This window comes from Nuphar pumila, chromosome 6 (genome assembly GCF_984573655.1).
Source record: "Nuphar pumila chromosome 6, dmNupPumi1.hap1.1, whole genome shotgun sequence".
In the NCBI taxonomy this organism is placed as follows: Eukaryota; Viridiplantae; Streptophyta; class Magnoliopsida; order Nymphaeales; family Nymphaeaceae; genus Nuphar; species Nuphar pumila.
Genome location: NC_143254.1, coordinates 21929067 through 21953689, shown reverse-complemented (window position 1 = coordinate 21953689; position 24623 = coordinate 21929067). Strand labels below are relative to the sequence as shown.

The 24623-nt window shown below is 35.3% G+C and overlaps 1 protein-coding gene across 1 annotated transcript; it reads right to left on the bottom strand.

Annotated features, from left to right (window-relative positions):
* Positions 1–48: 48 nt before the first annotated feature.
* Positions 49–7021, bottom strand: LOC149834291 (UMP-CMP kinase 3-like). Its single transcript, XM_090010053.1, has 10 exons — positions 6923–7021; positions 5529–5596; positions 5196–5250; positions 4050–4167; positions 1553–1709; positions 1263–1343; positions 1059–1166; positions 897–968; positions 737–807; positions 49–371 (listed from the first exon to the last, which is right to left on the bottom strand). Exons 2-9 carry the CDS (start codon positions 5568–5570, stop codon positions 739–741), a joined length of 702 nt encoding a protein of 233 aa, XP_089866179.1. The 5' UTR covers positions 5571–5596; positions 6923–7021; the 3' UTR covers positions 49–371; positions 737–738.
* Between the last annotated feature and the right edge of the window lie 17602 nt (positions 7022–24623).

The following is a 24623-nucleotide window of genomic DNA, read 5'->3' as shown; positions in this document are numbered from 1 at the left end:
TATATATATATAGAGAGAGAGAGAGAGAGAGAGAGAGAGAGAGAGAGATTTCAACAATTAATATTGCTTGCTCACATATTACATAAAATATTTAAAAGTTAAGCATGAACAAGGCCAGCTATGGGGCAGGGTTAGCATACCGCCCGAAAGGAATATGGAGACACTCCAAATAAGCAAAAACACAGCAAAATGACATCTTCTATATATCTTCTGATATCTCAAAAATAGTTTAAAATGTCCCTAATTATTTTGCAATAACAAAAGGTACCGTTCACGTAGTAATACAAACCATAAATGCATTGGACTATAATATCATTATCTCTGTCTTCCCCAACTTTATGCTGTCAGCAGAGGGGCGACATTTTAAGCGCCTGCAGATGCAACAAACAGCCGTTAACGACTTCAAACAGAGTTGTAAAAAGCAAACAGATAAAAAGATGGAAGTCCTTGATTTAGGCAAAGTGCATTCATGCTAAGACACGGCTGTTGATATGCTATTCTACTTGGAAGAAAAAAGGAAAGACAAAAAAAAATAGACGCAAGGTTAGAAATATTATTATTCTACTTGAGTAATTCTAACCTATAGAGAAACAAAAAAGGAATTAGATGGTGATGAAAGTAATCCACGCTTAAGATTACTTCCTAATTAGTTCCTTCATGCATTTACTAACCCATTTATTTATTCCATCTTTATTTGTAAAATAAAGCTTGCGTAATGAAACATAAAATGTAATACCTCTATACTAGATGGACTTCCTTGACATCATTTGTGCATTTCTCAACGCTGTATTCAGCATCAACTTTCTCCTGTCAATTCATGTTAGAACCAAATAAACAAAGTGAGGGCTCGTCCACTGCATAAAACGCACATTGGCAGGTAGAAGAAAGTGTCGTACTTTCAAACTATACAGGGAGAAAATACTTTTGATATCCTCGAAAACTTTTTCTTTAGGTTTTCCAGCATCAATCTACACAAAATTAGTCCAAAAATTTACATATTCATAAAAAACTACTAATGATGAGGAACATGGGATGTTGATATGAAAAGAGACAATCACCTTGAAAACCTTTCCTAGTGAGGCATAGTACTCAATTACAGGAAGACTGGATTCTAGAAAGACTTTAAACCGCTTCCGTATAGTCTCAATATTATCATCTTCTCTTCCCTTCATGACAAGCAAATGGCAAAATGGATGGAAATAAGAAATTAGGCAACATAAAATATGACAGGCACATGAATGTAATAGCATGTTCAGGCTAACCTGGTTCCTACTTAAAAGTCTCCTCTCCATCTCCTCTTCTTGACAATCAAAAAACAATACAAACTGTGGTTTGATTTTGGTCTGTAAAGTAAAACCACCCCAATCAGAGATAAGTGAATCTGCACTAATTTATAAAATTAAGATAGTCAAAAAGGAAAAAAAACAACACTCATATGAGTACTATTGTTGCACAAGCAAATTTTGAACAGAAACTGTGAACTGCATGGCAACTGATGGAGAAGTGATACTTTCTAATTCTCAGGGAAAAGTTTAAGAGGATGAAATCATACAACTTCCTCAAAGGCAGCACGATTCTCTTCATTGCGAGGAAAGCCATCAATAAGAAATTTGTCATTTTTATCTTCCTTCATTGCTCGTTCTAGAAGCTTATTTGTCACCTCTGAAGGAACAATTTTACCTTCCTTTATCATGTTCTGAATCATGGTCCTGTAGCAATGTGACAATTATACAAGGTCATTATCATCTCAAAGGAAAATTGTACAAAGCAAGAAATAGCTAATCAAAACTTAAATTGGAAGTACATCAAACGAATCAACCTACAGATTATCTAGGAGAATAGCAAGCATGGAGGGGCCGTCAATATTAAGAACATGACATACATATAAGTATGTGTGCATGTGATGTATCATACGTGCACACATGTGTGCATGTGCATACCTGTATTTTTTACCTATGTCACATAGGTAAGGGTACGGGTGCGAGTATGACACAAGAAGTTGCAAAAGTGTGAGTAGGGGGTATGCACTTATATATTTATATATGAAGCATCGAGTTTGGACCAGATTAGGATCTACACATAATCCAATGAGACCACTGGTAAATAATTGAAGAAAAGGGTTGCTTTCTCATTTAAGTCATATCCTTTTCAAATCTTAAGTTATTTGGTAAATGGAAGAAAGAGAGAGGGGGAGAGGATGAAACCCTATTCCTATCTCTCCCTCACGCTCGTGGAAGAGGATGAGGAAGATGAAGAACAAGGAGGAGAAGGAAGAAGAAGAAGAAGAAGAAAAAAGGCATGATCATCAAATATACTCATCAAACCATCTCCTCAGCCCATTACTATCTTCCTCCTAATCTCTTTATTTTACGTTTATATTATTGATCAATTAGATGATGTGACAGAGGCATCTATTTTTCCTTTTCATTCCCAGAAGATTTTATTGTCTTGTAGAGTAAAAGTAATAATATGCTTCCCTCTCATCTATGTAATTTTTCAATAGCTCCTATAACCACTAAGATTATTCACTATTGCCATATCATGTGATAGCTGTTCAACTATCTACTTACCATATGCTCTTCTGTGGTAAAATGTGTACCATATAAACTGCCAACCAACAAATATCTACACATGTACCATGCGGAGATCAAGCACTATTTTGTTATGGGCAGTTTATAGGGTTTAATCATAGTGTCTCACAAGTTTTTCCTCAGAGTTTTTTTCTTTTTTCAAAAAGTGGCTTTTTTAATTAAAATCTAAGGAAAAACTCAGAAATTTTAAAATTGAAAAAAACGTAAAGGATAATAAAAAACATAAGAAGTAATAGGTTTTGTAGTATTTTTCTTACAAAAATATAAAGAAACAGTTAGACAATTTTCTAAAACATAAAACAAAAAAAATGAAAAAACATACTTCAAATGAATATTGTTGAAAAACTCATGATAATAACATAATAATATATTTTATAGTTATATATTAAAAAATATTCCGAGTATTTTCATGTTTGTTGTGAAGAAATGATAATATTGTGATATTTTCAAAAGAACGACGATATTGGTTCCAGTGGGTTTAGTTACCTTATCCATTTTCTTCGAATCATAACTTCAAGGTGAAGATTGCTTTTAGGTTTACAACTTATGAAATTTCATTGATCTCATCATAAACTGGGGAGGCTGTTAATTTATATACTGCACATTAATATGATTTAATTGTTTTTATTGTTGTTTTGGTCATCTGATCCCTTAGTGATTATTTCAGGCTGCCCTAGTTTGTTACATACCATAATTCCAGGTGATGGTGCGTGGATTAAATCAGGCTTAAACTTTGCAACCTCGGAAATGATTCTTGGGTTCAAAGCCAGTGAGAGTGGCATACTTTGGTACCATAGGCAGGGGAAGCTGCAGGTGAAATACAAGTGGTTAGAGGACCTAGGTAGATGCATACACAATAATATCTAAACAATATGTGCCATGACAATATTATTTTAGTCTGCAATTTTCTCTGGTTCAAGACATTTCACTTTTTTTCCTCTTTCACATGAAGAATATTACATATTGTCCAATTTTTCTAGTACTGTTGGAAATAATTTTTCTCTCATAAAGTGCCACTACGTGCCACTACGTGCCATAACTTGCATTATCACAGGGAAAGTTCATGAGATTGGGCATACACATGCAGTTTTTTGAAGATACTATTAAAAGATCATTTAACACATGGGTTTCACAAAACCCAGCAAGAAAATAAAAAATGTAAATGCTCCGTTGAATGAACTAGGAAATTTTATCTCAATTATAACATCCATATAATAATAAAAAAAAACACTTCATGAATCTCTGGCTTCCAGTGTAACCATTTTCCAGTTCTGATTATTTTTTCTTTAACAAGAAACACTACCGTTGGCTAACTATGATTATTAACAAAGCTTTTCCAACCAATCTTCAGATTAGACTAATAGTGCCAATATAGCAACAATTACAACTGGAAAGAGTGAGGAGATCCTAAGACAAGGGCATCAGTTTTTTGTTTAAGTGCAGGAACCAGGAACATACCCATTTTCTGAACCAGATTTAATTTCTGCTCGAAGCAGGTCACCAGCGCTAAGGTGCGTAAACCCAAAGTGTTCAACTATGTTTGCACATTGTGTGCCTTTTCCGCTGCCCGGACCACCTGCTCAAATATAGGGGAGCAGGACTAATGTTACCTTCAATTTCAGATAAAAACATGTTGAAGAAAAAGGAAGATACAATAGATATTTATAATTTGAAAAGGCTTGACACTTGAAGACCATTCTGCACCACATTGTTACAATAAACAGAGTTGTAAGAAATAGTTTTCTCAAGAAAGAATTGCAAGAAATGTCCAAAGGTACTCTAGAACATAAAAAGAAAGAAACAACTAAGTGATAGTTTAAGAAGATTTGAAATTCTTGGATGGTGAAGTAAATTAAAGTAAGGGTATGTTTGGTTGTGTTTTCAAAAAAATGAAAGTGAATCAATGTGATTTCAAATCGTTTGATTTGAAATCACACCCCAGCCTATGAGATTCGAAATCTCACAGGCTGTCATGATTTCGAATCGAATTTGATTCAAAATCATGGGTTGCTGATTCTCATGTTCGTTTGAACATGAGAATCTGAGCTCTTTTAGAATCACTCTCCCATTCCCATGAGAGAGTGATTCTAAAAGAGCGCAACCAAACGTCCCTTAAATCTGCTTAGAGATATATCAGCACTTTTTTCACTAAAAATCCCTTAGAAACCATAGTTATAACTACCTTCTCTTCCTCAAACTTTCAAAATAAATGATTCCCAAGAAATTCATAAAAAAATGTTTTTCCTGATTTTTACTCACTATTGAAACTTATGATAGATTGGTTGCTAAAATCTCTTCCATATTACAAAAAATGTGCAAAATTCATAGCAACCCACTCAAAGTTTCTTCAAACATCAAATAAAATCGTGGCAGTCCATACAACAAAAATCACATCCAGAATTTCTTTTGAGCATGTACCAACCAGCAAGGTAAAAACTTGCCAAATCAATAAAAAAACTGGGAAAAAAGACATCGCCAAAAAGTTATTTAATTTTCACATCTCTTTGATAATTTCCATCTACAGTCATCAACTAAGCAGCTTCCAAAACAAGGAATTAACAAGCATGATCATAACACAGCAGCAGAAGGAAAAAGAACATTTACCAAGAACAAATACAACAGTTACTTTCTTCTCACCCAGAAGGTTTTCACTCCCAGTCTGCAGGAACATAAGATGTGGTTATTGCATAAAATTTAGAGACAATAATGGGTTCTAAGACATACACGATAACTGCCACACATGAACAAACACATATAAATAACCATGAAACCAATGCTTCCTGGGCAGTGATTCAAACAACATAAGCTTAATCTGACAATCAAAATGGACCAATTCTACTTCAATGAACTATATAAATGCAACCATGATCAATGACTTGAAATTCACTGCCAGTGGGGGCCAGATTGAGAATAATCTAGTGATAATCATGAACATACCTTTGTTTTTGATGCGTCAAAATCCACAGAATTGGTGCCCATTTATGCCACACTAATCACCTATCTTTCTGCATAAAACCAAAGAAATTAAGTAATGTACTTCTAGGTTCAAGTGAATATCAAGAATCCATTGAGGAATAATAGAACATCACAAACTTATCATGTATCTAATAGTGTGCTAGCACTATTTCAGATTGAAAAGCATTTTAGAATGTGAAGAAATCAACTCATTAGATGATAAAAGATTATTCAGAAAAGCTCTCACATGGCAATTTGATATTACAGGATCATGGAGTGTGGATAATACCCATCAAGAAGAAATAACAAATATAATTTAACAACTTCTAATTATTGGCAGTTTGTTTAAATTAGAAAGTTTAGGTTCAAGACTTGAAAATGTTCCTTCTGAAGAAAATGAAGCTATATTGGTTGAATTGACTGCTGCAAAAGTCTACCTACAAACCCAAATTGTGTGGTGGATGTTGATTATAAATCACGTCCGCATCGGTAAAAATATGTCGATGAATAAAAAAAGGTACACGCACAGAAGCATCCTCCTCCCATCCCCATACACACATTCACGTTGCATGCGATTTGCACCTAAATGGCCACTGTTCATCAGTATATGCCCCTCTCCTATACATTTTGTGCCTTGAATCAGTGCCTTTGCTAGTGCTAACAAACACCAAATTCATTTTCTTCCAGCAAAATTCTTGGATTATTCTTGCTGATGAATGCGATTCCAAAGGCTTCCACCATAAACCTGCCCCTTTCTATAAAATGCGATCTCAACGATCTAAACACATGCTAACTTTTAGACATTGAAATGATAATTCTCCTTGGTGGATCCTGAAACACAGAAACACTTCACGCTATGATGGACAACCGAATTGCCACCGGAATATGAGACACTAGATCATGAAAAGCATCTGAATTTTTTTTACTTGATTTGTAACAGACCTTTTGTTCATGAATTCAGAACAAATATCCACCTCGTCTAAATTGTGAAGCAGGCGCGCACAAAGAATCGAAAAAATAAAAAATCACAAGTAAACCAAAGAGATCGCACCAGATCCACCACATCTACTGAATAAAAACCACGGCATCTTTGACTAAACAAACCAGTTCATCAACAATTATACATCAAAACTGATCATATTTTCATCAGATCAACAAAATGAAAAAAAAAAAAGTCAACAATCATGAAAAAAAATCAGCATGAAATAAAATTTTCAATCAAACTCCGTTTGATTTTCACTAGATCTCAAGATCTACAAGAGAAAAAGGCAATCAGAAACTCAGATGGTAAAGTGAATTCAGATCTCATATTGAGATCGTAAAGTACATTCAGATCTCACATCTTACCAGAGAGAGAGAGATTTTGATGCACGCACCTTGGATTCGCAGCGTGGATGAAGGAAGATTGAAGGGTTGAAGTTGAAGGGAGGAGAATTAGAATTCAGACAGAGCCAGAGAGAGATCTGAGGAAGGGCGTGAAAAATGGCGCACTCTTCCCTTTATTTATACTCCGGTTTCAGAGCTCGTGGCAAATCTTTTTTCAAAATTTTGTAATAAAAAGAAAAAAAAATAGTGGTCTCCGTCTCTACTTGAGTTTGAAAAACAAGTCCCACGTCGTGATCTGCCACATTTACGATTTTCTCCCAGAAATTTGGCCCAATGAACCTTGAGGTGGCGTTTGATTCGCGGATAGGGGAGGACGCGTAACATGGGGTCACTCGACGCCACGGGTACGGGCTACACCAGGTGCGTCATGGGCCGGGTCGGACCCCGAACTTTTTTTTTTCTTGTGGTCGACCCAAAAACAAGAAAAGGGGAAGGGGGCCAAGAGGAGCCGCTTTTCAGAGAGAGAGAGAGAGATAGCTTCTTCTTCTTTATTGGTATTGGCCTTGAATCGTTGTGCCACCGATTCAGCTGTATGGGCTAGATACCAATACTCAAGTGAATCGTTCTGTATTAGCTGAAAAATAATAATAAAATATTACGTGTCAATCATAACGTACGTGACATGTGTTAAAATCATTAAAGCAATATTAAAATAATAATCATAAATAATATTTTTTAGTATTTTTGTATTTATTAAAAAATAGCCAATTCAGGGTGAAGCGTAATTGATTTTCTACCGATACTATGAATATCGGCACCGATACTTATAACATTGGTCGGAACAGCATGGGACAGCAAAACGTGTCCCTTTGGGATGCGCAAGACTTAGTTTCCCACCTGTCCGCGCATCACGCGTTGACGTGCATGGACCCTGCAGGTCGGAGATCCCGCCAAACATGGGGCTTCTATGGACTCCAGATCGGGTATCGAGTGGATCCAAGTTTTGGTGTCATGAGCCATGGTCGACCGGTTACTTGATCCAACCCAACCGCATGTAGATTTTACATTGTTCAGTTTGATTGTTGTTGTTTTTTACAAATTTTTTATTTTTTGGGAAAATTTTCCTTGTTGATTAACGGCAATATTAGGTTTGCAACATTTCTAAATCCAGATCCTTTTCGACAGAGAAAGCTGGGGTTAGGCAGACCCCTACCAGTTATACAACCATACCATTTGGGGTTCGAACTTGCAACGTCCCAACACAAGGTGACGTGCACTAACTTCTCCTGCCCGGAGCCCCACTTTGGTTCTAAATCCAAATCTTAATTAGAGGTATGGAACATCTTGACGTTAACAAACATGAGTTTCTCCCCTTCAACGGGCCTTGACCTATGCAGGTATTGATGATTGGACAAATGAAACCAGGTCAAGGTACCGGATATTGGATCCTGACTTCGAGCTATAGTCCTGGATCAATATGAATCCAAATCATTGCTCCTTAATAAAAAGTCCAAGCTCCATTATTGTGTCACCATGTTTGGAGCAATACTCTTTTTCCTTCCAAAGAGAAATATTTCTCCACATTACCCTACTTTCAAAATGTGCTCAAATTTTCCAAGTGTAGTTTTACAACCTCATGAACCCAAAAACAGAAGGCCAAGAAGCTATGTTACATGGATACTACATTTTGGCCCGCATATCGTCGGCTTATATAGGGATGTGAACGGATCAGATCCAAAACAGCTAAATACATGAGTCAAACTCGGATCAGATCTTGAACAACCAAAAATTATAAAACCTCCATCTTGGATCCAACCCATTTGCATCTCGCCCTTATAATATATTATTCAGTATTCACATTGAAAAATTCATAAAAATGACCATTTCCTCGCATCTGCAGCTGTATCCATGTGACATAGAGGCCAAGTCATTCCATTTGCAAGTTCCTAAGGGATCTTGAGTGTCAATACTTGATAAAATTCTTTTGCAAATATTCTCCAACTTTCTTAGTAGGTTGCAACCTACAAGCATCTTTTCATGCATTCCTTTAATGTGAAGGCAGATGCAACAACGTGGTAACGACCTAAACCCTGCAAATTTTTGGTAACAAATGACTGTTGAGCATTGGGTTGGTGGGCAATAAATTTACCCTTGATTGATTTGGCAGTTGAATGAGTAATAGGAAGGTAATATATCAGCACTATTGAAAGACAATGGCAAGAGAAAGAACTAAAATCACAGTAAATTTAGCATAAACTGACTTTCAAGAACAGCAGCTAATTGAAAGTGTACGGTCGATGAACTTGGTTATAGCTCATATGTTGCCAGACAGGAACAAGCTCTTCATGTGTTCACTTTTATATTCATTGGTCAATAGTGAAGTTGACTAGTTCATAGAATTGCAATGGAAGACAGATGCATGGATTTGGTCACATCCTCTATTTCGAATAGAAGAAGAATGATTAGAAAAAAAAAAAGATCTTTTTGGGGTATGTAAAGCAAACATGTCTTCACTTATGTGCTTATAATTCATAGTTGTACATTTTTTTTAAGAACTACTTTTACTTCCTTTAATCTTGTAGATTAAAGTTAAAACTTCAACATCTTTACTAGAGTTTGTAGGTTGCTCCACACTTAATAATAAAGCAGATGTGCCCACAAGAGCTCTGTTCATCTGGTAGAGACAACTTGTAAACTTTACTAAGTTGAGGAGAGGTCATGAGTTTAAAACCCACGGGTGGGGGGGGGGGGGGGCATCAACGGGTCGGGTTTGGTTCGAACCCAGGTAGAATCAGACCCAGACCTGATTTGAGATACTGGTATCAGGTCCGGACCAAGTTCAATCAGACCCACCATAAGAGAAACCATACCTGAATCCTATAAGGATTACATGAACCATACCCAGTAAAATAGTATCTTTATCTTTTTTACATTGAAAATTTGTGGATCTTAGTAGGAACTTGAGTCAGGCTTGAGTCTGGTAAGAAATTTCACAAGCCATACCTGGCTTCATATATTAATCGGACCCTTTAAGTCCGACCGGACCTTCTTATTTATCACCAAACCCTGACACCATAGGGTTTGGTACCGGTCAAACCCGACCCATTGACACCCCTTGTTTTACCAATCAAAGGACTGCCAATGAGTGTCGGTGATTTGGAAGGGGGTTCCCTTGGACTACCTCAGAAAAATAACTTCCCAACAACTGCAGGATGAAATGATTCTGCCTCCTTGATAAAACAATGCACATAGGTGCATTGATTAAATAACTAGCTAGTTGTTGCCTATCCTCATATTCATTGTCAAAGCATGGTTGCTGCAGCAGATGTTTTTTTTTTTTAAAGGTAAGCTGGGTTAAGCAGATCCTACCAGTTATTATTCAACGTACCATAGGGTTTTGATCCTGCAACGTCCCACCACAAGGAGACTACATTGATAGCTCCTACCAACTGCACATGCTTGCCAAGATGCTGAATTTGTCATAAGGTTTCAACTGTTTTTAAACCATGGTAACTTAGAAACTTTGAAGGAAAAAAATCTCAACTCTCAACCTTTAAAAGGATACCTTTAAAAGGATGCAATAGTACCATGGTCCTAATTAACATGTATTGGTGGAAGAGCATCATCTGTTGGAGGATATTCTGCCATAAACCTACGTCATCGATCTTTGAGATTGACGGTCAAGAAAGACGTTCATGTGTATCAATCATCTTTCAAGTGAATTGGGGAATTGTATTTTTATTCCCACTATCTGATTTTGTTGGTTTTTTCAAGGATTTCGTTATCATCCTTTGGTGAAAACATGCACACTTTAAAAAGAAAATGAAAAAGGTCCAAACAAAAGAAAATGTTACGACAAAGAAGTTGTACACGATACTTCAAGTACAAGATTTTGATGATAAACAAGTGGAACAACTCAATTTCAGCTAAGGCAATGAAGAAAGATGAAAAGAATTGAAGAATTCGTTGAAGAATCTGTGAAGACAAGTGTGCAAATGTAAATCACTTAAAAAGTCTTAGATTCTTGTAAGAGCCTTCATTTGATTGCATATCTCACTTGCATTTCACCTAAAAATACTTAGGAAAAACTTTTCTAAAAGAACTCTTAACGAAAATCATTTTAGAAATCTCTTTACTCACATTTTCAGGTTTATCAGTCGACCAATAGACTCATCAGTCGACTAACTTTTTTGTGCCAGTTTTTCACAGCAAAACGTCAACTTTTTTATTAGTCGATTAATCGACTCTTAGTTGACCAGACAGAATGTTCGATTTCTGAAAAATTTAGCAGAGTCGACTGAAAGCTTTTTCAATCTACTGATGATTTTCATCAGTCGACTAACTTTTCTTTAGTAGACTAAGTTTCAAAAAACCGAATTTAAATCTGTTCGGCTAGATATAGTAGTTGACTGACGGTAACAGTCAGTCTGCTAATATTTGAGTTCAGCCGACTAATAACTATTCTAGTTAGCTAATATAGTCATTTTTTAAAACTTTTTAGAGGTGCATCTTTTTAATTTTTTAAATGATTTGACCGTTCAAAACTGACTGTTTTGACATCCTTTCGTACCACCAATGTATGAAATTCCTCAGTTATAAATAAAAGTGTGATCTACATTAAAAAATAATTAATTTGAATCGAATTACATTGATTTGAAAGATCGAATTCTTTGTTTTTCACTCCTATTCATTCAAGTATTTGTTTTCTCACTCACTGAGTATTTTCACTCTAGTTTTTCACTCCAATTCTTTTTGTGAGTTAGTGAAATCGTGAGTTGAGTATTTCAGCAACCTTAGAAGCCTATTCCACTCTATTTGCATTCATAAAAAATGCTCGTAGGTTGATTATAAGTTGGTTATTTTAATTTTTCTGTAAAAGGACAAAGTCTCCTTGGTTTAAATGAGAAGTTTTCTTTCAGTAGGGTTGTTACTGAAAGTGGGAACAGTTTTGGTCTGTTTGATCTTGTGGTGACACAAGTGTGATAGTGGAAATCTCAAACGAGTTTTGCTTAGAGACTGGATGTAGGCCTGGAAGACCAAACCAAGATAAAATTCTTGTGTTCTTTGTATGTGATTGTTTTGCAAGATTTAAATTCCTTCAAATTTCAAAGATGAAGTTTAAAAGCACTATTCACTCCCTTATAGTGCTAGTTGCATCGATCCTATAATACTTTTATTTGGTATCAGAGCAAGGTTTGCTATCTTTTAATCTTACCATCATCTAGCATGACAACAACATCATTTTCTCAACACAAAGAAGGATGCTCATCAGTTCATCCTCCTCTCTTTGACGGAACATATTATGGCTATTGGAAAGTAAGAATGACAATATTCCTAATCCATGGATCTTAAAATTTGGAGAGTCATTTCAGAAAAGTACCAAGCACCATCAACCGATTTCAGCCTATAGACCGATGAAGCAAAAAAGACTGTTTCACTCAATGCCAAAGCTATGAATACTCTACATTATGTCATTTACAATGTAGAGTTCAATGAAATCTCTCAATGTTCCTCTGTAAATGAAATTTGGCATACTCTTTTTGTGACTCAGGAAAGTACGTTAAAGGTAAAGGGATCTAAAATTGTCTCTTTAGTTCACAAGTTTGAGTTATTTAAAATGAAGCAAAATGAGTCAATTTTTGACATGATAACTAGAGTGACCGATATTTCTAATACTCTCAAATCCCTTGAGAATGAATATTCGCAAGTGGATTTATTTAGAAAAGTCATGAGGTGTTTAACTTCTTAATGAGAAAAAAAGACCACAGTAATAGAGGAAGCCAATGATTTAAACACTCTTTCTCTTGAAGATTTAGTTGCTAATTTGATGGCATATGAAGTTCAACTTCAAAATAGACAAGAAAAAAAACCAAAGAAGAAATCACGTGCATTCAAAGTCACTTCAGACTCTAAAGATTTAGATAAAGATATTGCCCTTATCATTAGACAATTCAAAAGATTCATAAAAAAGAGAAGATTTCAAAGAAAGGTGAAGAAAATTGAACCATTAAATCTTGATGAAGTCAAATGTTTCAACTGCGAAAAGGCTGGACATATCAAAAGAGATTAAACTCTTCTCAAAATCAAGCCTAAGGACCAATTCAAGAAGAAAAAGGCATTTCAAGCAAGTTTGGATGAAAGTGACTCTTCTTCTGATGAAGAATCAAATGAAGAAGTCGCCAACATGTGCTTTGTAGTACAAGAAGACTCGGTAAGTCAATTTGATTATAATGACTTATTAAAAGCTTTTAATGATTTATATGCTAAAGTTAAGAGTCTAAGTTTAAAAAACAAAGAGTTAAAAATAAAAATTTGACTCTTGACTCTAAGAATAAAGTGTTACTTCAAGAGATGAAAGATCCTAAGAAGAAAAACTTTTCTCAAGCATCTAAGATAAAAGAAATTTGAATTAGAATCAATGTCTTACAAGAAGAGATATCTAGTTTGAAAGAAAAATCAAATGATCTTCTCTCTATAGTGACTAAGTTCACTAATGGTCAAGAAAATCTAGAAAAACTTCTTGGTTCTCAAAGATGTTTGGTTAACAAAACTGGATTGGGATATAGTTTTTTTGCTACTCAAAATAGACCAAACTATGTGGTAAAGAATTAAAGTCAAAATTCTCAATCATGGGTTCAAAGAACTCAGTTTTCTAGACATGTATATCATGGTAGAAACATATCACATCATGGTACTTGCAATACTTATAAGTCTAGACATGATTATTCATCGTATTATTCTAAAAATACTAAATCATTTTATGATAAAAAGCGTAATTATTCTCAAAGAAAACCAAAATTCAAATGGATTTGGGTTCCTAAGACTAACTCTCATGGACCCGAAAATAAAAAAGGGTCAAATGCTTTGTCTTCTGATTTTGTTGTAGGAACACAAAATAAGAAACAAGTGGATTATGGACAGTGGTTGTTCCAAACATATGACTGAAAGGCTGAAATTATTTTCCACCCTTCAAAGTAAGGATAGAGGAACTGTCACCTTTGGTGACAATAGTAAAGGAAAAGTAATTGGTATTGGTAATATTGGTAATCCAAAATTTTCCTTAATAGAAAATATTCTTTTAGTAGATGGATTAATGCATAATTTGTTATCTATTAGTCAACTATGTGACAAAGGTTTTCTCGTTGCTTTTGAACATGATTTATGCTTAATTTCTGAATCTTGTTATAAAAAGATCATCTTTAAAGGAAAGAGAAGGAACAATGTATATGAACTTTATCTTCATGACACTACAAGAAAAACCGACAGAAATTTATGACAGATTTTTTTCGTCACAAATTTGTGACAGATTAGCTAGAGAAAACTATCTATCGCTAACATTTGAATTATTTGCAGAATTAGCGACGAAAAAAATTCTGTTGGAAATCTATCGCGAATTAGCGATGGATTCACGATGAAACAATTCTGTCTCAAACTCTGTCGCAATTTCGCGACGACTCAGCAGCAGAAATTTTTTATCGCTACTCTGACGCACATTTGCAATGGAGTTTGCGATGAAATTTTGCCGTCGTGAATCCGTCGCTAATTTTTTTGTAAATCCCTAATGTGAGCCCTTTTTCTCTTTTTGTTTCATCAGTCGCCCGTCAGCCTCCCGCCGTCCGTCGACCTCCCTTCGCCCGCCCACCATCCGACGACCTCCCATCACCCACTCGATCAGTGCCTGTTGGCCTCCCGCCGCCCATCGCCTGCCCACCGCTCGACGACCTCCCATCGCCCACTCGATCGACACCTGCTGACCTCCCAACGCCCACCCGCCACGCATCGATCTCCCAACGACCTCCTCTCTCTTTCCCCTCTTGTTGCTCCCCCTCTGTGTTTTTTGACGAGCCCCATCCGTAGGTAACCCTCCCCCTTTCCCCTATGTTGTAGCCTCCCCCTTCTCTCGTTGCCGGAGAATGATCGACAGGGGGAGAAGCCCCTTGTTTTCTCTGGCAGGGGGTGGCTTCGCCCTCCTATCCTCGATAATTTTGACAGGGAGCGAAGCCCCCATGCCCCTTGTCTTTTTTGCCCGACAGGGGGCGGATCCCCCTGTTGGGAAATTTTGCTCGGCAGGGGGCGGATCCCCCTGCTGGAAAATTTTGCCTCGACAACAATCGAGACTGCCTTGCCTCATGATTGATTCCCGGTAGGGGGCTCAACCCCTGCCTCTCGATGCTTCCCTTCGGAGGGTCCCACCCCAGCCTCCTGTACGAATGTTCTAGCAGGGGGGTTCGCTCCTTGCCCTGACCTTACTGTCGGCAGGGGCAGCGCCCCTGCCTGTCTCGCTTTCAGCAGAGGGTTGCGTCTTCCTGTCCAGGATCATTTCCGACAGAGGGCATCACCCTCCTTGTCATCGAGTAATAAACTTCATTTTAACACAATGTCTTTTGAAGATTTCACAACGAATCTCGCTTGTGCCCCGTGACCTGTGGTAAGTAAGTGACAAAAATAATGTAAATCGGGTAAGTACCCGTGGTGAGTAAGTGATACATGTGCATCACAAGTTATTTAATTTATTGGATGCAATATTTTTCTGTTCACACACTCACTTAGTTGTGGATATCTAGGACTGCTTTGATGGAGTTCAGAGATCATGCTGAGCATGATTTTAATGTATGAAAATAGAAGTATTCTTATTTTTAGAGTTCAGATTTCATGGTAGTAGTTAGTGAGATATTGGAGTGTGTTTGTTGCAGGTACATATTTGACATTGTTTTGATATGAATGATTTGAATGTATTACAATGTTTAATGTGATTATATTCATGCTTGCATGAAGTTACTTTCAATTTGATTATGACTTTCATGTGAAATTGTATCATGAAAACATGCTTTAAATGAATGTATCATGTTTTGAATGAGTTTGCACATGAAAATGAATGATAAGTTATCAATGCTTCAAACATGCTTCAAATGAATGATTTTGCATATAAAAATATTAAATTATCATTGCATGCATCATAGTCATGTGGGTATCCTCAGTTCAAGCCAAAGACAAGAGGCAATGGTAGCACGAGGTCAAAAGAAGTGGCATACAAGTTGCTCTGTTACTTCTCTCTCACCCTTAGATTGCAACGATTGTATATGTCTTCGAGGACAGCTAAACACATGAGATGACATGCAAATAAAGTTTGACATGATGAAGACAAGATCACGCATCCTGTTGACGCGGAAGCTTGGAAGCACTTTGATCGTACTCATCAGACCTTCACAATGGATGTTTTTATTGCATGATATTTTTTATTTATTAGAATATGATTGTGGAGGTTACAGTGATCGAGCACTCAGTGGTAACCAGTATCAACCTTCATCTTCATGGGCTACTTCGATAGGTATATCATTTAACTAATTGTATACTTGATTAGTTTAAATGCGCATTATGTGAATTTCTAACTCATTTTTCTATAGATGATGTGTCGCCTGCATATGACTCACCTACATCAGTTGTTCATACAAGTCACGAGACAACGTTGGATACAGGGTCTTCTCAGTCTGACACACAATGACTCATTTAAATAGTGTATATCGATAATCGACCGTAAGTATTTTATTTTCACTTATCCTATACTTATCTTATAAATATTGTATATTGATAGTTAATGTGTACCAATTCATGTGTAGTGCAAGGTTCGAGCCATAAGAAGTAATATGAGAGATTAGGTATTCATTAGTTTAACATCTAGCAGGACCAATCGCTCAATGGAAAGAGTACCTGAAGGAGGTGTTGGACAGATTGTGGTCCTTATTCATGGTATATAATTGTTTCTCATAGTTAATGTGTTTCATATTTAATTTTTTATTATAGTCATGTCTACTAACTTTCTAAAATTATTTGTAGGCTTCGAATCGCTTCGCGACTACAATGGAGTAGTAGGACGCAAGGAAGATGTGACAGAAGATAGTTGTTAGTCAATTTGCAGACATGCTGCACAATATGAAGACTGTAGCAAGAAAAGCATCTGACGGGATAGATGATCTACTGCAGTGGATAGGTCATGACCCTCCTACTATCATGTCAGATGTTTGAGATGCAATGTGTGACAAGTGGGTGGGGCATGAATTTCGAAATTGCTCAGTGAAGGCTACACAAAACCGAGCGAAGATGCCTGATGTCCATCTACACACAGGTGGATCTAGGACTTTTAGGATCCACCTGAACAAAATGGTAACTCATCAATATATATATTGTCAATTTTATATGTATTATTGCGTACCTATTAAATAATTTTTTTTATCATTTAACTTCGCAGGAAGCAGAAAAAGGAGGCATTGCGTCATACATGGACGTGTTTGTTGAAACACATAAATGTAAGATCATGAGAGAGTTCGTATCAGAGAAGGCGAGAACGATAACGGTATGCGTTTATTGTATTAATAAATATTATAATATACAAGTTATCATAAACATTTTAATTCTTAATTATTAATCTATATTTTAATCAATACTTTATAGGAGTCATACAAGCAACAGATGGTAGAGCGATATGGCGATGACTCCACTCAGCATCCATCTTTTGATCATGCAATATGGGTGACTACAATAAATAAACCCAAAAAGGGTCGTGTGTTCGAGTTTGGGAGTAATATGAACACCTCACCAGTCGTTGCCTCCACCAGTCATGACTCTCAGAGTTCTCTCGCCAGCATCAACTCCAAGCATCCGACTAACCAGCCTAATTCTTGGGATGGTGCCCGCCAGCTTGTTAAGGACACGATGCATGACTATTTATATAAAGCAATTTCTGACGTTATCCGTAATGAGTTGTGCAGCTTTTTTCGGTATAAGGGAGCTTCGTCTGCAGGTGTCTGTCAGGTATGAAATGTTTCATGTCATTTGTTTCATGTCGCTAGATTTCAAGCTAGTATATGCATGATTTTATCACTATGAAAGTTTGACTGACTTATAACACATATGTGCATAATTTCATCACTTTTAAAGTTTTTTGACTATATTAAAACACATATAAGCATGATTCCATCACTATGAAAGTTTTTTCACTACCTTAGAACACATATATGCATGATTGAATCACTATGAGAGTTTTTTAACAACCTTAGAACACATATTTGCATGATTGAATCATTATAAATTTTTTTTCTGTCAGCCTTAGAACACATCTGAATTATGTTAATATCCTTCACTTTATTGCTAGCTAGACTATGTGTAATTCACTCATGTTACTTTGATTGCCTTAGCTTAGGTGCATTACATATAATTTATTTCATTATATTTTGTTTATCAATACTAACCTTTCTTTTCTCTTGTAGGATGTTGTAGATAATCAACGTAGAGGAGCTGATGGAGGCATGGATGAAGGGGTAGATCGAGACAATGAAGAAGATTACGCACAGAATCTTGGCGATGATTAGATTCATGTGTTGAATTTGTTGTACCTTCTTATTGTTTCAAAAGAAACTCTTTGCAATTGTTCACTTGTAAATAATTAAAACTTAGTGAGGATTATAGTGGATCGATAAATTGTTTCTAGTTGCTTTGTATATATATTTTTTATGTGTACTTTATTTTTTATTCACAGGATATATAAATTGTATCACGAGAATTTTTTTTATTTTTTTATTTTTTGTGATGGATTAGCAACAAATATTATCCATCGCTAATTAGTATTCGCCTCCAATTTAGCGATGGATTAGGGATGGATATTTATCCATTATAAAACTGAATCGGCCGATATTTTTTACGATGAATTATAATGCGTCGCAATTCTGTCGCTATAATAGTGACAAAATTAGCAACGGATTCATATTTGTCGCAAACCCAAATCTCTGCAGATTAACGATGGCCTTGCGATGAATCATAGCATTCGCTAATTCATCGCAATTTAGTGACGAAAGTAGTGACAAATACGTTTTGTTGCTAATTAGCGACTAGAAATTTAGGATGAAAGTTACCCGTCGCTAAACTCTACAGCGAGGGATTGGTGATGGGTTAGTGACGGAATGCGACCGTCGCTAATACACAGATTTCTTGTAGTGTGAGTTACCCACCTTAAATGAAAAATATATTATTGCTTCAAATGAAATTCAATGGTTATGGCACAAGAGACTTGAACATGTTAACTTTAAATTAATTTCTAAGTTATCTAAGAATAATCTTGTTAGAGGCCTACCTAGAATATCATATAAAAAGAATCATTTATGTGATGCTTGTCAAATGGGTAAACAAATCAAGGGTTCTTTCAAAGCAAAAGATATAGTTTCAACAAATCATCCTCTCAAACTTTTATATTTAGATCTATTTAAACTAGGTAGAATTCAAAGTTTGAATGGTAGTAAATATGTTTTTTTTATAGTAGATGATTATTCTTGTTTTACTTGAGTAATTTTTCTGAAAAACAAAAATGATGGTTTTCTCAATTTTCTAAACTCTTTAGAAGAATTACAAATGAAAAATTTACCTCTATTATTATTATTTGTAGTGATCAAAGAGGAGAATTTGAAAATGAATCTTTTCTAAAGTTCTGTGATTTATATGGAATATCTCACAACTTTTCTTTTCCTAGAGCAGCTCCCCAAAATGGAGTTATTGAAAGAAAGAATAAAATATTGCAAGAATGTGCTAGAACCATGCTTCAAGATAAAAACTTAAGAAAATATTTTTGGGTTGAAGCAGTAAATATAGCATGTTATGTTTTAAACCACATTCTTATTTGACCATTTTTTCATAAAACCTGTTTTGAATTTTATTGTAATCGTATACGAAAGATCTCATATTTCAAAAATTTTGGTAGTAAATGCTTATTGTTAAATACCAAAGATAATCTTGATAAGTTTGATTCAAAATCAGACGAAGCGATATTTCTTGGATATTCTTCTAGAAACAAATCTTATCGTGTTTTTAATAAAAGAATTTCTTGCATTAAAGAGTCTTTACATATTGTATTTGATGAGAATTGTGAGCATGTTATACCTCTAAGCGAAGGAGAAGAAGTCATACCTCAAGGAGAAAGCGCTTCACAAGAAAATATTCCTCAAAATCTTCCACCGATTTGGAAAGAACTTCATAATCATCCACATGAGCAGATTATTGGAGAAATAAATAGTGGTGTCCAAACTAGAAGGCAATTGGAAGAATATATTGCAAATTTTGCTTTCATATCAAAAATAGAACCAAAGAATATCAATAAAGCATGTGATGATGAATTTTAGCTTTTGGACATGTCTGAAGAACTTAACTAATTCACTTGGAATGATGTATGTGATTTAGTTGATAGACCAAAAGATCATCCGGTAATTAGAACGAGATGGGTCTTCCAGAATAAGTTGGATGAGAACGGTGAAGTCATTCGAAACAAAGCAAGGCTAGTAGCACAAGGCTATAACCAAGAAGAAGGCATAGATTATGATGAAATCTTTGCACCGATGGCTCGATTGGAGTCAATTCGAATGATGCTTGCTTTTGCTAGCTACATGAATTCTAAGTTATACCAAATTGATGTTAAGAGTGCATTTTTGAATGGATACATCAATGAAAAAGTTTATGTAGAACAACCTTTAGGCTTTGAAGATAAGAAATACCCAGAAAGAGTCTATAAATTAAAAAGAGCTTTGTACGGACTTAAACAATCACCAAAAGCATGGTATGAAAGACTATGATGTTTTCTAGAAAAATCTGATTTTTTCATCAGTCGGGTAGACTCCACTCTATTTATTAAAAATCTAAATTCAGACATTCTTATTGTGCAAATTTATATTGATGATATAATATTTGGTTCTACTAATAATTCTTTTTACAAAGCTTTTGCTAAAGTTATGCAGGAAGAATTTAAAATGAGCTTGATGGATGAATTAAACTACTTCTGTGGACTTTAAATAAAGCAAACTGAAGAAGGAATTTTCATCAACCAAGCCAAATATACAAAAGAACTTCTTAAAAGATTTGGCATGGACTCATCTAAATCAAGAAGAAGTCCTGTGAGTATAACTACCTCTCTTGACAAAGATGAAAATGGTAAAATTATAGATACTAAGCTTTACAGAGGTATGATTGGATCTCTATTATACTTAACTGATAGTCGACCTTATATAATGTTTAATGTTTGTATGTGAGCTAGATTTCAAGCTAATTTGAAGCAATCTCACTTAGTTGCTATAAAACAAATTCTTTGATACTTGAAAGATACTTCAGACTTTGGTTTGTTTTACCCGAAATCATCTTCCTTTAATTTAGTTTCATATAATGATGCAGATTTTGCTGAAAGTAAATCTGATCGCAAGAGTATTAGTGAAACTTGTCACTTCTTAGGACATTCCTTAGTCTCTTGGTTTAGTAAAAAGCAAAATTCAGTATCACTCTCAACAACTGAAGCAGAATATATAACAACTAGTTTAGCATGTTCATAAGTACTATAGATGAAGCACGCCTTAAGAGATTTTGGTTTGAATTACTCCACAATAACTATTTATTGTGATAATACTAGTGCTATAAATTTTTAAAAAAATCTTGTTCAGCACTCAAGAACTAAGCATATTGAAGTGAGACATCATTTTTTACGAGATCATATTTTAAAAGGTGATATTTTTTTAAATTTTATACCTACAAATGTATAATATACCGACATCTTCACTAAACCACTCAAAAATAAAGATTTTATGAGAATTAGAAAAGAACTAGGCATTTGTTCATTATTAGACTTATAATTTGTTTTTGAAATTTTTGTTTTACTTAAAAAAATTTGTTTCACATTTCGTGAGGATGTTACTCAACAATTTCATCTATTCAGTCTGATATAGCTGAAATCAAGCAACTCTTCTCTTAAACTTTGTTTACTGATATTACTTTGATAACATTTTGTTTGGGTTGTAATATTTTAAACTTGTATGTGCATTTTGTTTATGCTATGACTCCACCTACTCCTTTTGATCATGACAAAGGGGGAGAAGAACAACAATATGTGATATATGAGGAGAAGAAAAATAATATGCATGTGCACAATGTGTGATATATGACAATCAATATGCTTATATGATATATATGCTAACTTCTTATGTTTTGATAGCATATTGATAGGAAGAGTAAATTCTTTATTTGTTTTATCAATGTTCTATCTGTGACTAGTTTGTCATCATCAAAAAGAGGGAGATTGTTACGACAAAGAAGTTGTACACAACACTTCAAGTATAAGATTTTGATGATGAACAAGTGAAACAACTGAATTTCAGCTAAGGCAATGAAGAAAGATGAAAAGAATTGAAGAATTCATTGAAGAAATTGTGAAGACAAGTGTGCAAATGTAAATCACTTTAAAAGTCTTAGATTCTTGTAAGAGCTTTCATTTGATTGCATATCTTACTTGCATTTCACCTAAAAATACTTAGGAAAAACTTTTCTAAAAGAACCCTTAACGAAAATCATTTTAGAAAGCTCTTTACTCACATTTTTAGGTTTATCAGTCAACCAATAGACTCATCAGTCGACTAACTTTTTTGCATAAGTTTTTCAAAGCAAAACGCCAACTTTCTGATTAGTCGACTAATCGACTCTTAGTCGACCAGACAGAATGTTCAATTTTTGAAAAATTTAGCAAAGTCGATTAAAAGCTTTTCCAGTCTACTGATGATTTTCATCAGTCGACTAACTTTTCTTTAGTCGACTAAGTTTCAAAAAGCCGAATTTAAATCTGTTCGGCTAGATAGAGTAGTCGACTGACGGTAACGGTCAGTCTGCTAATATTTTCAGTCGACTAATAACTATTCTAGTTAACTAATATAGTCATTTTTTAAAACTTTTTAGAGGTGCATCTTTTCAATTTTTTAAATGATTTGACCGTTCAAAACTGACTGTTTTGACATCCTTTCGTACCGCCAATGTATGAAATTCCTCAGTTATAAATAAGAGTGTGATCTACATTAAAAAATAATTGATTTGAATCGAATTACATTGATTTGAAAGATTGAATTCTTTGTTTTTCACTCTTATTCATTTAAGTATTTGTTTTCTCACTCACTGAGTATTTTCACTCTAGTTTTTCACTCTAATTCTTTTTGTGAGTTAGTAAAATTGTGAGTTGAGTATTTCAGCAACCTTAGAAGCCTATTTCACTCCATTTGCATTCATAAGAAAGGCTCGTAGGTTGATTGTAAGTTGGTTATTTCAATTTTTCTATAAAAAAAAATAGAGTCTCTTTGGTTTAAAGGAGAAGTTTGCTTTCAGCAGGGTTGTTGCTGAAAATGAGACCGGTTTTGGTTTGTTTGATCTTGTGGTGACACAAGTGTGATAGTGGAAATCTCAAGTGTGTTTTGCTTGAGGATTGGATGTAGATCTGGAAGACCGAACCAAGATAAAATTGTTGTGTTCTTTGTTTGTGATTGCTTTGCAAGATTCAATGTTCATGATTCCTGCGGCCCTATGTTGTTCACTCATTTTGTTATTTCAAGTTATGCTCCACTTTTTCTCCTAATGCATTTGCTAATGTTTCAATTATCTTATAATTACAAACAAATTGCGAAGATTTGCATATCTAAAAATCAACTTTTTAAAGTGGTTAACTAGCACTGCAGTTAATCATCCTACAATTTGCATAAATATATGGATTATTTTATTTCCCATTTCTGAATTAACTTACTTGCAGGTTTTTGGATCAGTTAATAACATGCACAACAAAGTGTTTTCTGTGCGAGCGGATGAGGTTAACGCGAAGACTAACTCTCACATCACAGAACAAGCAGTGATGGCACTTCCCCTACTCTGTGATTCTCATGTTCTCTCATCAAGTCTTAGAGTAGATTCTTTTAACTATGTAGAGTAATTTATGGGTAGGGATGCAAATGGTTTCGATCAGGAACAGCTAAATACATAAGAATTCGGATCAGAATCAAATCCAAAAAAAACCAAAAATTGCAGAACCACCATCCTGGATACCACTCATTTGCAGTCCTATTTATGGGGCATGTTTGGGTACCATGTGAAACATGACCAAGTTCTTAAACTGATCAAAAATTCTTACCCACATTAAAAACATTTGTTCATGAACTTGGCTTTATTCCTTCGATGCCAAAGGAGCCTAGAAGTATTTACCCACCTCTCTCTCTCTCTCTCTCTTGCCTTTTCCAAGTGGGGTATTAAATATCCAAGGCCCATTGAAAAAGATGCCCCATCCACACATTACTTTCGTTCCCAGCTATCATTATCCTTAGAAACAACGCTAACCATCGTAGCATTCCAAAAGCTTTTTGTGCTTTTCCAACAAACAGATTATAATAAGAATACTTTAGGGTGCGTTTGAATTCCTTGGATCTTGGGACTGCTCTGACAAGAGATTCTCTGATCTCTCCCTTTATCTGGGATCTAAAATCCCTGAAATAAAGGGATTTGAGATCCGATGTTTTAATGCACTTGGATCTTGGTACGGGGCCTGCACCACATCAGCTGAACCCACACCAGCTCAGATCAGGCCCAAGGCATTCAAACACGCCCTTAGGGTGTGTTTGGAGAGCCAGGGTATTGGATTTCCAACTCCAAAAGTTTCAGGACTTTGCAAAGGACATCTATTTAGTGCAATGCTGCAAAGTTTTATTTTGGCAAATGATGATGGTTTTTGGCTGAAGCTGCATGACCAAGCATTGTAAATCCTTCATTATCGCGACTCCCTAGGGGCAAGGGGTAAGCCCATGGAGTTTTACGCTATCAGGACAGTGATCATACGTACAGAGCCAGCATGGTTAGGTCTATGATCCTGGAGGCAGTTTCTCCGTGTAAATATCAAAAAAAAAAAAAGAAATCTTCATTATCAAAACT

Coding starts and splice junctions, on each gene's coding strand:
- LOC149834291 (XM_090010053.1), bottom strand. CDS start 5,570: ATGGGCACCAATTCTGTGGATTTTGACGCATCAAAAACAAAG. Junction 5,251..5,528: donor TTGACGCATCAAAAACAAAG/GTATGTTCATGA, acceptor ATGTTCCTGCAG/ACTGGGAGTGAAAACCTTCT. Junction 808..896: donor TCTCCCTGTATAGTTTGAAA/GTACGACACTTT, acceptor ATGAATTGACAG/GAGAAAGTTGATGCTGAATA.